The 13,032-nt window shown below is 34.7% G+C and overlaps 1 protein-coding gene across 1 annotated transcript; it reads right to left on the reverse strand.

Moving 5' to 3' along the window:
• Positions 1–1,236: 1,236 nt before the first annotated feature.
• Positions 1,237–2,099, reverse strand: LOC107932546 (phytosulfokines 3). The gene is made up of 2 exons (XM_016864589.2): positions 1,703–2,099; positions 1,237–1,591 (listed from the first exon to the last, which is right to left on the reverse strand). Exons 1-2 carry the CDS (start codon positions 1,814–1,816, stop codon positions 1,478–1,480), a joined length of 228 nt encoding a protein of 75 aa, XP_016720078.1. The 5' UTR covers positions 1,817–2,099; the 3' UTR covers positions 1,237–1,477.
• Between the last annotated feature and the right edge of the window lie 10,933 nt (positions 2,100–13,032).

Raw genomic sequence — 13,032 nt, forward strand, 5'->3', positions numbered from 1 at the left:
TATTTTTTTACAGCATGTTTGGATATGAATTTGGCATAGATAATTTGGTGTTTGGTTGGTTGGTTTGGAAGACATTTGGATAATTTGTAATAGTTGAACTCATTTTGAATTGATCTTGTTTTGAATTGGTAAAGGACATGTTTTAGTAGGAAATGTATGCATTTGGCATGGTTTTGAGTGATCAAATGGAACGACCTTTGATAGGTTTAGTTGAGAGTTCTGAAATAGGTACCAAATGATTCATTTTTACCAAAAATAGAGTCCACGTCCTGACTAGCAATATTCCTCTTTGAAACGTTGATCGACAGTGAGTCACGTCGCGACATCGAGTGGCTTGAGATCACAACGTGAAAAAATGTTTGGCGATGTCACGATGAGGGGGAGGTGAAGTCACGATATAGACCCTGAATTTTTAAAATTTTACAATTTGGTCTTATTTTGTGCTCGAGTCAACAAAAAATCTTTCATAAGCTTGATTGAAGTTCAGATTTGATTATTTAACATATTGTAAATATGTTTAACATATTATTGCATGTTTGGAATGATTATTATCTGTATGATTGACGGTAGTTGCTCCGAAAATAAATGCAACATCCTGTAACTCGGACCCGACAATCGAGTCAGGCGAGGGTTGTTACAACTTTCATTGCATTTGTTATTTTAAACAAACAAGCAACTTAAGGTAACAATACCCTTATTCTTTTTTGAGTTAAATTTGACCCTCAATATTTAAAAAAAAAAACAAAAGTTCAATTGTTAGCTCTTTAACGAAATTGTAACTAAAATGTTAAATTCTTAAATAGGACAACCTGCATGGCAACCCACATATACTGCATGCTAATTTTATGAACTTTTTAGTGTTTTTTTAATTTTTATATTTTTGAATACTTTTATAAGTTTTAAATAATTTAATGACATGTCATATAATACTTTCTACTATGTGGGTTGTTATGTCAATATTGTTACAAAATTAATGTTTTAATTAGTATTTTCTTTAAAAAAAATTATTTAACATTTTATAAAATGTTAAAACACAAATTTAACTAAAAAAAGTGCGAAATTTAGCTGTTACCAGCCCTGTATTAGCATATTAGTTTTGCCATCTTGAAATGCATCTTCAAACAAAGGAATGATACTCCCCTAAAGAGAAACATTATTAAATAGCCAAATAATTTAAGGAAAAAAAAAGATAAAATGTAGTATTAAAAAAGAAAAAAAGAAGATGCAAACTTACAATTAAAAAGACATACCAAGTGTATACTTTATTTATGTTTAAGATTATAAAATTTTCAAAACAATCCAAAACTTAAAATCACAAATGGAAGAAACAAACACCAACACAAAAGTAGGGGAAAAAAAAAGCCTCTGATTGATTATGTTATTAAATTATATCATAATCAACAACAACAAGCATATACATACATACATATATATATGTAGTGGGTTGATGGCTAAAGAAAAACAAGAAATTTGAAGCTCATGGATTGTGGTTTTGAGTATAGATATAGTCAGTATGAGCAGCAAGAGTTCTTCTCATCAAACACTCTTCTTCCGCAACTCCTTCACAGCTATCTTCAACTTCAACAACACCCTATAAGAACAAAAAAGTTAAAACCCAGAAAAGCAAATATCAAATATAAGTTGAAATAGAGGATATGATTGGAGAAAAAAATGAAAGTGATGAACTGAAATTTTAAGTAACCTGAGCTTGTTGTTGTTGGGTATTTGCAGGGAAAGGTGGAGCAGTGCGAGCTGCAAAGGATAAAGTGGAAACAAAGAGGGTTAGGATGAAAAGGGTGGCCAGTAATTTAGCCATAGCTTTGCTTTAATGAATAGAAATAGCAGAGCCAAAAGGGTGTAGCAAGATATGATATGGGAAGAAGACCGCGGTGGTGATGCTGGTGGTGGTGGTTAATATATAGAGGTAAGATGGGATTGGGGAGGGAAGACTTGGAATTAAATAATAAATAATTTCTTTTTTTCCTCTTTTAAGAAACAAGAATATGCTCGGGAATTGTTTTTCTTAATGTTTATGTTTGCAGAAAGCTCTGTTTTTGGTATGTTATTTATAGCATAACTTAACCAAACTTGCCTAGGTTGAAGGAAAAATAAAAGAATGACCTGGGGTTATTATATGTATAAGGTGCAAGAAAATAATTAAGGATTAAATATGCTAAATTATCAATAAGTTTAAGTTTTAGTCCTTTTATTTTAAAAAGTTACAAAATAGTTATTAAATTATTCGAAAGTTTTCATTTAAGTTATTGAACTATTCAAAAAAATTTATTTGTCACTGGGCTATTAAGGTTTTTTTTTTTAAGTTTGACTAGTAAGCTTCAAGTAACGATTTGGCAATTAGTACAAAGGATCAATAGTCATCGACAAGTAGAAGAACATATCTAAGATCCTAGTTGATCAATGTCAAATATTAGAGAAGAAAGCTATTTGGATATCGGTTCGTAAAATCATGACATTCAAAGTTACTTCATGAAAAAATTGAACTGCAGAACAAAAGGGAAATGAAAGTTTTCAATTAATGTGGGCAATGCGAACAAAAAAAGGTCATACAATAGTTATTTTAACAACCCAATAACTTAAATGAAAACTTTCGAATAGTTCAGCAGCCATTTTATAACTTTCTGAAGTTGAGTAACCAAAATATAAACTTATTAATAGTTTAATAACCTTGGGTTTAATTTACCCATAATTAAAATGTTAAATGCTCAAATTGGAGCCTAACCTTTCCTTTTAGGGCTGCTTATATAAGAACTAAACCTTTCTAGATAGTAATATGATATTCTAATATGTACAAAAGTGATTAAATGAAGGTCAAACTTTTCGAAATGGTCAAACAATAGCCAAACCTTTTAGAAAGTACTTAAATAAAGGTTTCTCAAATGTCGAATATCATGTTATAAATTATATTATTATTATTATTCATTTCAATCAATATCTGCTTTATTTATTATGTGTTTCATTCTAGACACATCAACATTCACTTAATTTTTACTATAAACTGAATCGAAGTGCGTAAAAAACCTTTATTTCAATACTTTTATAAAGATTAAGTCATGCCCCTTAATATGAACATTTAATCTAATTAAATAATAATCTAAATACGGTATCAGTATGTAAATGCTTTAAATATATGTAGTATAAGTTATTAACCATATTAGACACGATATTAGACAGTTAAAAAAATTATAACTGGAAAAAATATATAAACACGATATTAATAATTAAAATAGTATTTATAATATGATTATGGACCACGTTGTTTTAGTTAATAGAATTTTATGGGGTTTATAAAAGCACTAAAATTTGTTTTGACTTGGTACTGAATTCGCTTTTTTATATGGTAGATTAAAAAAATGAATACTATATCTCTGATTTTTAATTATTTTATTTTATTTTTAAATATATGATTAAAGAGTACGTGATTGTGGTATTTTATACATCCATTTATAAAATTTAAAATTTTGTGTCAAAAGACAATAAAAAAATGTCACGTGTCATCACTCAATTGACTAATGTGTTACATCAGCAATTTGATGGTGGACAACAAAATATTTTAACGCAACTGGTTTGAACAATTATTTTATCTAAAGTGATTGAATTGAGATCAAAGTAGATCACTTGTATGTTACGTGTACAGTTTGTGGATAAACACCAAGTTACATTAGACTTATTTGGGACCATTAGTAAGATAACAAGCTTCCCAATCATATTTAAATACACGTGTAGAAAATTATGCTATGGCTCAATTAAGGTAAGCAAAACTCGATTCGATTCAAAAAAATCGAAAAAAAATTCAAATTTTGAATTAATCGAATCGAGTTGAATTTTTCAATTCGAATAACTTTAACAATTTGAATCACAAATTAGTATAAATACTCTTTTGGTTCTTGTCAACTTTGAAAATAAGCAAATTGGTCTCTCTCTCAATAAAAATTACAAAATAATTCAAAATAATTTTCAAAAATTCAAAATATTTATAAAAATTTTAAAATTTATTTACTTTTTTTAAAACTATAAATATTCTAAAAATTCTAAAAAAATATATAAAGAAAGTTAAATTTTTAAAACTTTTCTAAAACAATAATTTTGAAGACCTAAATAAGTTAATTAATGATTCAAGTTTCTCATATTAAAGTATCTTATTATTATTATTATTTTTCTTTGAAAAATGTTTCAAATATATATGATTTCAAATTTATGTGCTCTAACATAGAATTAGTTATACTGTAACAATATTTTAATTTGACATATTTAGTTTTTTTAATTTAACTGAAACAATTTTACTCGATTCAACTAGACTCAAATTTCATTTAATTGGGCTCAATTGGAAATAAATTTAAGCCAAATTAAAATGATAAAATAGAACTCGTAAACTCAATTAACTCAAATCGATCCAACACTTATACTTATATTCAACTACTTATTCTCCTTACGTCAAATCTTAAAAACCTTTATGATTAATCATATTCCTCTAAAACACATCTTTACATTCACAGAAAGCCTTCCATTCCTTTTTTAGACCTCTAAAACTATTATGTGCAGCTCTTAACTGATATTATTTTATTACCAAGAAGGAACAAATTCCACACGAACATGCACGAAAGGCTCAAAAGACCTATAATTATAGTTTGCTGACTTTTATATTCTATTTTCTTAACTTTGGGATGGAATGTTAACTGCTTTACTTTTATCAAAATCATTAATTAACATGCATCAATTTATCTAGAAGGCCATAGAAAATCATGACAACCTAAATTCTTCCAACAGATCTAGAACTATATATATTATGTCACCACATGATAATAATCATCTTAAAACAACTTTTCTAACTGAAAATTATTAACATTGAATTTTAATTCGATTGACATAAATATTATTGTACATACAGAAGGACATGGGTTCGAGTGCGCTGAAGTGCGTTATTCTCCTATTTAAGGGTTGAAGAAAAATTATAAATAATTGTAAGCACTAAATTTTTGTCCGACTAGAATTTGTGTTTAATTTTCAAAATTTCAAAAAAAAAAATTAAAAAATAAAAATTGCATTTTGACCCCTAAACTTTTCCTAAATTTCATTTTGACCCTTAAACTTTCTTTAAATTTCACTTAGACCCCTAAATTTTTATTAAACTTCATTTTAATCCTAAATTTTCTAAAAATTACATTTAGCCCCAGAAGTTTTGCTGCATTTGTGATTTGGTCCTTCAGACAGGTTACGTGATTTGGGGCACCCACTTCCCAGATTTTCAGGCCACAAACATGGGTGGCTGCTCCTTCTTCACCTGCCACCTGCAAAAAGGAAGCAAATATCAACTATAAAATGGGTTTAAAACCCCAAAATTAAACCCCCACACCCACGAAAAAAAATCAAAAAAAACTTGCAAAAAGAGAGATTTATTCGAAGGAAAAAAGAAGAAAAGAGAAGAAAAGAGAAAGAGGAGAAGAAAAGAAAGAGTACCGGCGTCGGAGGAGGTAGCGGCGGCGCAAGCGGTGGTGGAGGCTAGACTTTGAAGAAGAAGAAGGAAGAAGAAGGAAGAAGAAAAGAGGAAGAAGAAAGAAAGAAAAAAGAAAAAGAAAAGAAATAATAAAAAATATTATAACAGTCGGGTCAACCCGACCCGACCCACCTACGACCCGATCCGACCCAGCAGCCCAAGAAAAAAAAAAGAAACAAGCCCAAAAAAAAAACCAAAGCAAAAAAAAAGTAGCAAAAAAGAAGAAGAAAGAAGCAGAAAAAAGAAGAAGAAAGAAGCAGCCCAAATGCAGGCCCAGCGCAGCAGCAGGCCCAGCAGGCCCCCAGGCCCAGCGCAGTAGCAGACCACCCACACCAGCAGGCCAGGCCCAAGCCAGCAGCCCAACCGGCCAGCCCAGCAAAAAAAAAAGAGAAAAAAAGAAAAAGAGAGAAAAAGAAAAAAGAAAAAACAAGAAAAAAGAGGTTCAATTCGTGTAACCCGTTCGACGAAGCTCGTGTTTCGGTAGCTTTTCGGTAATTTCGTTTATTTTATTTTAATGCTCGTATTTTTATGTTATTTCGTTTTAATATTATTAGCATTTTATGCATATTTATATTTATATTTTTAATTTAATTTAATTTGATTTTTATTTTATTTTATTTTAAATAATTTTAATAAATAAGGCAACGAATCGATTTAATATAAAATCGTTGATTTCATCGCTATGTTGGGTGAATATCACCGGTTTGCGTTAAACTCGATACGCCCTTTTAAAAATAAAAAAATATTCAAAAAAATTGTAATTTCAATAATCCTCGTGCTTTTAAAAATTCCCATGTTTCAAAAATCTTCGTGTTTTCAAAATTCTAGTGTTTCAAAAATTTTCTTGTTTTCAGAAAAAAATTTCGTGTTTTATAAATTTCCGTATTTTCAAAAAAATCATGTCTTTCAAAAATTTTCGTGTTTTCAAAAAAAATGACCTTGTTTCAAAAATTTCCGTGTTAAAAAAAATCTTCGTATTTTCAAAAAAATTTCGTGTTTCAAAAATCTTCGTGTTTTCAAAAATTTCGGTGTTTTAAAGATTTTCGTGTTTTCAAAAACTCCGGTGATTTTAAAAAAAATCGTTTTCTAAAAAATTTCCGTGTTTCAAAAATTTTCGTGTTTTAAAAATTTTCGTGTTTTAAAAATTCTCGTATTTTAAATTTTTTTAAGAAAAAATTGTGTTTCAAAAAATGTCTTGTTTTAAAAATTTTCGTGTTTCAAAAAATGTCGTGTTTTAAAAACTTTCGTGTTTTTGAAATTTCCGTGTTTAAAAATTCTCGTGTTTTTAAAAAAAAACTTTCATTTTTTAAAAAAAATTTTCGTGCTTCAAAATTCTCGTGTCTTAAAAAAAGTTTTCATATTTCAATCGGATCACGACTAAATATTAAATGGAACTCGTATTTTTGAAAATTAAGACAACATGCGTTTAACGAGATACCAATTTTGGGCGTCGCGAGGGTGCTAATACCTTCCTCGCGCGTAACCGACTCCCGAACTCTACTTTTCTCTGGATCTTCACGTAGACCTAAAATTACCTCTTTTTTAGAAAAGTTTAAAAATAAATTTTTCTTCTAAAAAGAGAATTTATTAGGTGTCCGATCACACCTATGAAAAAAGATCGGTGGCGACTCCCTTTTCAAATAGATCGAGATTCTGTTTTCAAATTTTCAATATTTATTTCGATTAGCGCCCGTGCCCAATTTTTAGGTCGCTACAGCTGGCGACTCCACTGGGGAAAGCCTTTTTGAGAGTCGTGTCTGGAATTAAACATGTTTTGTCAAAATTTTCAAATTTCCTTGTTCAAAGTAAATATTTGGTCGTGATCCGAAAATCTCGTTTTCAAAATTCATGCATTTGTATCGTGCTGTAAATATTTCTTCTAACTTGCTTATTTGGTTGTTTTTCAGTTTTTAATTTTTATGGTTTTAATTTTGGTTTAGTTTCTTTAAGTGAAACGTAAAGGTTTATGAGTTGTTCCCCACACACCGTGCACTTGTATTTTCGCATAACATGAGCTCTCTACCCGGGCTCCGTCCGTTTAAGTGAAAGTAAACGCTACGCCTTCGTGAGTTAACTCGTCCCTCCGCACAGGCTAGTGAATACTTTCGGGTTACATATGATTTATGCTTTCGTGAGTTAACTTGTCCCTCCGCATAGGCATAAGTAAATGTAACCCCTCGAATTGAACTCGTGAGCCTGTGATAGGCTATGACCGAGGCTCCGTGTTAATCTTAATAGATGATAGTACGGGCAATTCGAGTACCTATCTAGAACCAAAACCGCATATAATGAACCATACGAGCCACCTAACTAGAGCCATGCTGAACCTTCGTCCGTTTAGTAGTCACCAAAATAAGTGCACGGGAGGAACGCCTCTTACCTTTTGCACTTTCGCTTTCTATGCAAGGGAATCGAGTCCATTGGACCAAGTAGCTTAATTTGTTAGATTTTCCACAATTTTTATCTGATCATATGTGTTTTGCTAACCAATGTTGTTTGTCTGTATTTCTATTTTTCATCATGCATCATATACATCTTGGTAGGAAAGGGTTGATTAGAGATTGGTTGCCAAAAAGGGGTTTCTGATAGAGGAGTCAATTACAGAGTGACCGAAACGTTGTGTAATAGACTCTTTTGATTAAAGGAATGCCTAAATAGGGGCTATCTTGAAATTAACACCAATTTCTTGCATTTCTTTCATGACTAACAGTCATTTGACATTCATGCATTCATTCATTCATTGCATATTCCATACTCGTTCGCTGAGGTTAAAACATACAATTCGCTAGTTGTGCATACCATACGGGAAACCAGGGACATTCCACGGAAAATTGCCTAGCCTTTAACAGGAGAGTTCAAGGACTAATTGATGCAGGTATCCTGTGATTCGATAGTACCAGTAATGCAACTGGGAACCCGTTCCCTAACCATACTGAAGGGAATGTGAGCACAGTGGGGAAAGAAGATGAATGGCAAGTCAGAAGATGTGTTTCAGAAATAAGGACGCCTCTACAGAAAATCTGAGAGGCACTGGTTAAGAATGGATTGCTCTGTCGCCCCGGCGATAATCTCAGAAAAGAATGTCAGGTTCTTTATGATTTTCATGGAATTGTAGGGCACGACATTCAATCATGTAAGGAATTTAAAAGGTTACTGCAAGACCGGATAGATAATAAGGAGATTGAGATCATTAATGAAGGAGGGGCCAATGAGAAAGAAGTATGTGCCTCTGACAATCAATCGTCAGGTTGTCCGTATAGCGCCGATCGACCGTTGGTAATTTATTACGACGCGATGAGAGAGTCATTGAAACTACAGATGGTAATTGAAGTACCATCTCCTTTCCCGTATAAGGACAACAAAATAGTACCGTGGAGATATGATATTAATATCGTTACACCGGAAGTTGAAAAGTCCAAAGCCATAATTGAAGATGTTGGGGAGGTAGGTCATTTTACTCGAAGTGGACGATGCTATTCTAAAGAAGTTGAACCGGTAAAGAAAAGTAGCGACTCGAAGTAAAAAGGGAAAGCAGTGATGCACGAGGTCGAAGTCGAGCAAGAAATTCCACCCGTGCAAGAAACTAAAAAGCCTGTGAATGAGGAAGAAGCTCAAGAATTCTTGAAATTTATTAAGCACAGCGAATATAGTGTGGTGGAACAACTGAGCAAGCAGCCAGCACGAATCTCAGTTCTATCTCTACTGTTAAATTCAGAGCCACACCGGAACGCTTTATTGAAGGTGTTAAATCAAGCTTACGTGGCCAACAACATATATGTCGAAAAGCTTGATAGGTGGGTAAACAATCTGAATGCGGACAACTTCATCTATTTTAGTGATGATGAGATACCGCTAAATGGTAGAGGTTCGGTGAAAGCGCTGCATATCACGACCCGCTGCAAGGGCTACATAATACCGAACGTACTCATCGATAATGGGTCAGCATTAAATGTTATGCCATTGGCTACACTTTCCAGAATACCGATAGATTTGTCCTACTTAAAGCCCTGTCATTCCACGGTAAGGGCATTCGACGGGACGAGGCGTGAAGTCATGGGAAAGATCGAAATCCCTTTGGAAGTGGGCCCCTACATCTATGAGGTCGAATTCCAAGTCATGGACATTACACCCTCTTATAACTGCCTTTTGGGAAGACCTTGGATTCATTCTGCTGGAGCAGTCCCATCATCCCTCCATCTAAAAGTGAAATTCATCATGGATGGCTGTTTGGTCACAGTCGAGGGCGAAAAAGACATCATCGCATCTATCTCTGCTGATGCGCCATACCTGGAAGTAAGCAAGGATGCAGTGGAATGTTCCTTTCGATCCCTTGAATTCATCAATGCCACTTTCGTCGCTGAGGGAAATAGAATTCCGATGCCAAAACTGTCGAGAAATACCAGAATGGGTGTCAAGTTGACCGTAGGAAGGGGAGCTCGTGCGAGAAGAGGTTTAGGGAGACATCTGCAAGGAATAGTGAGGGCTTTAAAGCCAGTGCACCACAAGGCCCGATACGGTTTGGGGTTCCAGCCTGACATGCGCCAAAGAAGAAGACAGTGGAAGAAGGATCAAGAGAGAAGAATTGCAAGAACTTTGGGCCGAGAACCAGAATGGGAACCAATAGAGTACCCTCCTTTGTCAAAAATATTTACATCTGCGGGAATGATTTACCCTGGACAAGAGGATCCACGAAACATGCTGGGATTAATTGAAAAGGATTTTCAGAATGCTAGTATAAATGTCATTGACAAAGAAGCTGGTGCAAGTAAAGATGTCTCGAGGATACGCCCTTGCCCTCCTGGTTTCATGTTGAACAATTGGATTGCTGAGGAGCTTCTTGTAGTTTATAAGCCTTCAGAGTAATGCCAAACATCAACCTTCTATTGTGTCCTTAGATATAATAGAGTTCTTTGTAAGAGTTTGCATTCGCTCTTTATCATTTAAATGAATTTCAATGAAGATGTATTTTGTCATGATTTTTCGCATTATCACTAATTTCATAATCATTTTCTCATTTCATAGCCTATCCTTACATTTGCCTCATTGCCATGACATAACATTTTGTTTGTTGTTTCCAATACTTGGATGTCCCCCGATAGCTTCCTTTTCCATTCAACTTTCAGGTGCTCAGATATTGACGACATGAATAAGCCCGTTACGAATCTTGAAATTGATGTTGAGAAGGCTATTTGCTTAGGAGAATTTGAAGCCGAAGAAAATGCTGAAGATTATGTCTCGTCTCCTGAATTGTTAAGAATGGTGGAATAAGAGGATAAACAGGTTCTGCTTCATGAAGAATCTGTAGAAACAATAAATTTGAGCACTGAAGAGAGGAAACAAGAAGTGAAGATTGGGACTTCTATTTCAGAAAGTACCAGGCGTAGTTTGATCACTTTACTCCGCGAATACAAAGATGTTTTCGCGTGGTCATACCAGGACATGCCAGGGCTAGATGAAGATTTAGTGGTCCATAAGCTCCCATTAAAGCCAGAATGCAAGCCCATCCAGAAAAATTAAGACGGATGAGGCCCGAAATGCTGTTGAAAATAAAAGAGGAAGTCAAGAAGCAATTTGACGCTGGCTTCCTACAAGCCTCCAAATATCCAGAATGGGTGGCTAACATAGTCCCGGTAGCAAAGAAAGATGGAAAAGTACGAATGTGCGTGGATTATCGTGACCTGAATCGAGCAAGCCCAAAAGATAATTTTCCCTTGCCGCATATTGACACGTTGGTGGACAACAGAGCAAAACATTCATTGTTTTCTTTCATGGATGGATTCTCGGGTATAATCAGATCAAGATGGCTTCTGAGGATATGGAGAAAACTACCTTCATAACAATGTGGGGAACGTTCTGCTACAAGGTGATGCCATTCGGGTTAAAGAATGCTGGGGCAACATATCAGAGGGCTATGGTGACGTTATTCCATGACATGATGCATAAAGAAATAGAGGTCTACGTCGACGATATGATTGCTAAATCTCGAGGAGAAGAAGAGCATGTAATGAACCTCAAGAAGTCGTTCGAAAGGCTGAGAAAGTTTCAGCTAAAGCTTAATCCAGCCAAATGTACATTCGGGGCTACCTCGGGAAAGTTGCTAGGCTTCATTGTCAGTGAAAGAGGTATCGAAGTTGATCCAGATAAAATAAAAGCCATCCAAGAATTACCACCTCCACGCACGCAAAAGGAAGTTAAAGGATTTTTAGGGAGATTAAATTACATCGCCCGATTTATCGCTCAACTTACCAACCAATGCGACCCAATCTTTCGGCTTCTTCGAAAACATAACCCGGGAGAATGGAACGAGGAATGCCAAGTGACCTTTGATAAGATAAAACAATATTTGTCCAGTCCTCCAGTGCTAGTACCGCCAATTTCAGGAAGACCATTAATTTTGTATCTGACAGTGTTCGAAAGTTCAATGGGTTGCGTACTGGGACAACATGACGAGTCAGGAAAGAAAGAAAAGGGCGATCTACTACCTCAGCAAAAAGTTCACTGAATATGAGGCAAAATATTCGTCCGTTGAGAAATATTGTTGCGCTCTGGTTTGGGTAGCTCGGAGACTCAGACAATATATGTTGTATCACACGACATGGCTAATTTCAAAGCTGGACCCAATAAAATACATGATGGAATCGCCGGCACTATCAGGAAGAATGGCACGATGGCAGCTCCTCCTTTCGGAATATGACATTGCCTATGTAAGTCAGAAGTCAATAAAAGGGAGCGCAATAGCTGACTTCTTAGCAACTCGAACGACAGAGGAATATGAGCCTTTAAGATTCGATTTCCCCGACGAAGACTTAATGTGCATCACAGAAATAGAATCCGAGTCATCAAAAGAGAAGTCATGGAAGATGTGCTTTGATGGTGCGTCAAATGCTTTAGGGCATGGAATTGGAGCAATCCTGGTATCACCAGACGGGAATCATTATCCGTTCACTGCAAGACTGAACTTCTTCTGTACCAATAATATTGCAGAATATGAGGCCTGTATCATGGGGCTTCGTGCAGCTATCGAACGAAACATCGAGATCTTGGAGGTGTACGGGGACTCAGCCCTAGTGATTTACCAAATCCGTGGAGAATGGGAAGTGAGGGACTCAAAATTGATTAAGTACAGCGATTTAGTGGCTGGATTGATCAAGGAATTCAAAGAAATAACTTTTCATTACTTCCCACGAGAAGAGAACCAACTGGCTGATGCCCTAGCCACTTTGGCTTCAATATTCAAAGCAAGTAGAGAAGCAGAAATAATGCCCCTCAAAATGAGCATATACGAGGTCCCTGCACACTGTTGTAGCATTGAGAAAGAAGTAGACGGACGGCCTTGGTTCCATGATATCTTAGAATATATCAAGAATCAAAGGTATCCCGAACAAGCGAATGAGAACGATAAAAGAACAATTAGAAGAATGGCAGCGGGATTTGTCCTTGATGGGGATATCCTGTATAAAAGAGGAAAGGATCAGATGCTTTTGAGATGTGTGGATGATGTTGAAACCAGAAAAATACTT

The sequence above is a fragment of the Gossypium hirsutum genome, chromosome D03, assembly GCF_007990345.1.
Source record: "Gossypium hirsutum isolate 1008001.06 chromosome D03, Gossypium_hirsutum_v2.1, whole genome shotgun sequence".
NCBI classification, from domain to species: Eukaryota; Viridiplantae; Streptophyta; class Magnoliopsida; order Malvales; family Malvaceae; genus Gossypium; species Gossypium hirsutum.

Bases quoted from the DNA above. Each gene is read 5' to 3' on its own strand.
- LOC107932546 (XM_016864589.2), bottom strand. From the start codon at position 1,816: ATGGCTAAATTACTGGCCACCCTTTTCATCCTAACCCTCTTTGTTTCC. The intron at 1,592-1,702 runs GTTACTTAAAAT...TTGTTCTTATAG, and splicing joins CCCAACAACAACAAGCTCAG to GGTGTTGTTGAAGTTGAAGA.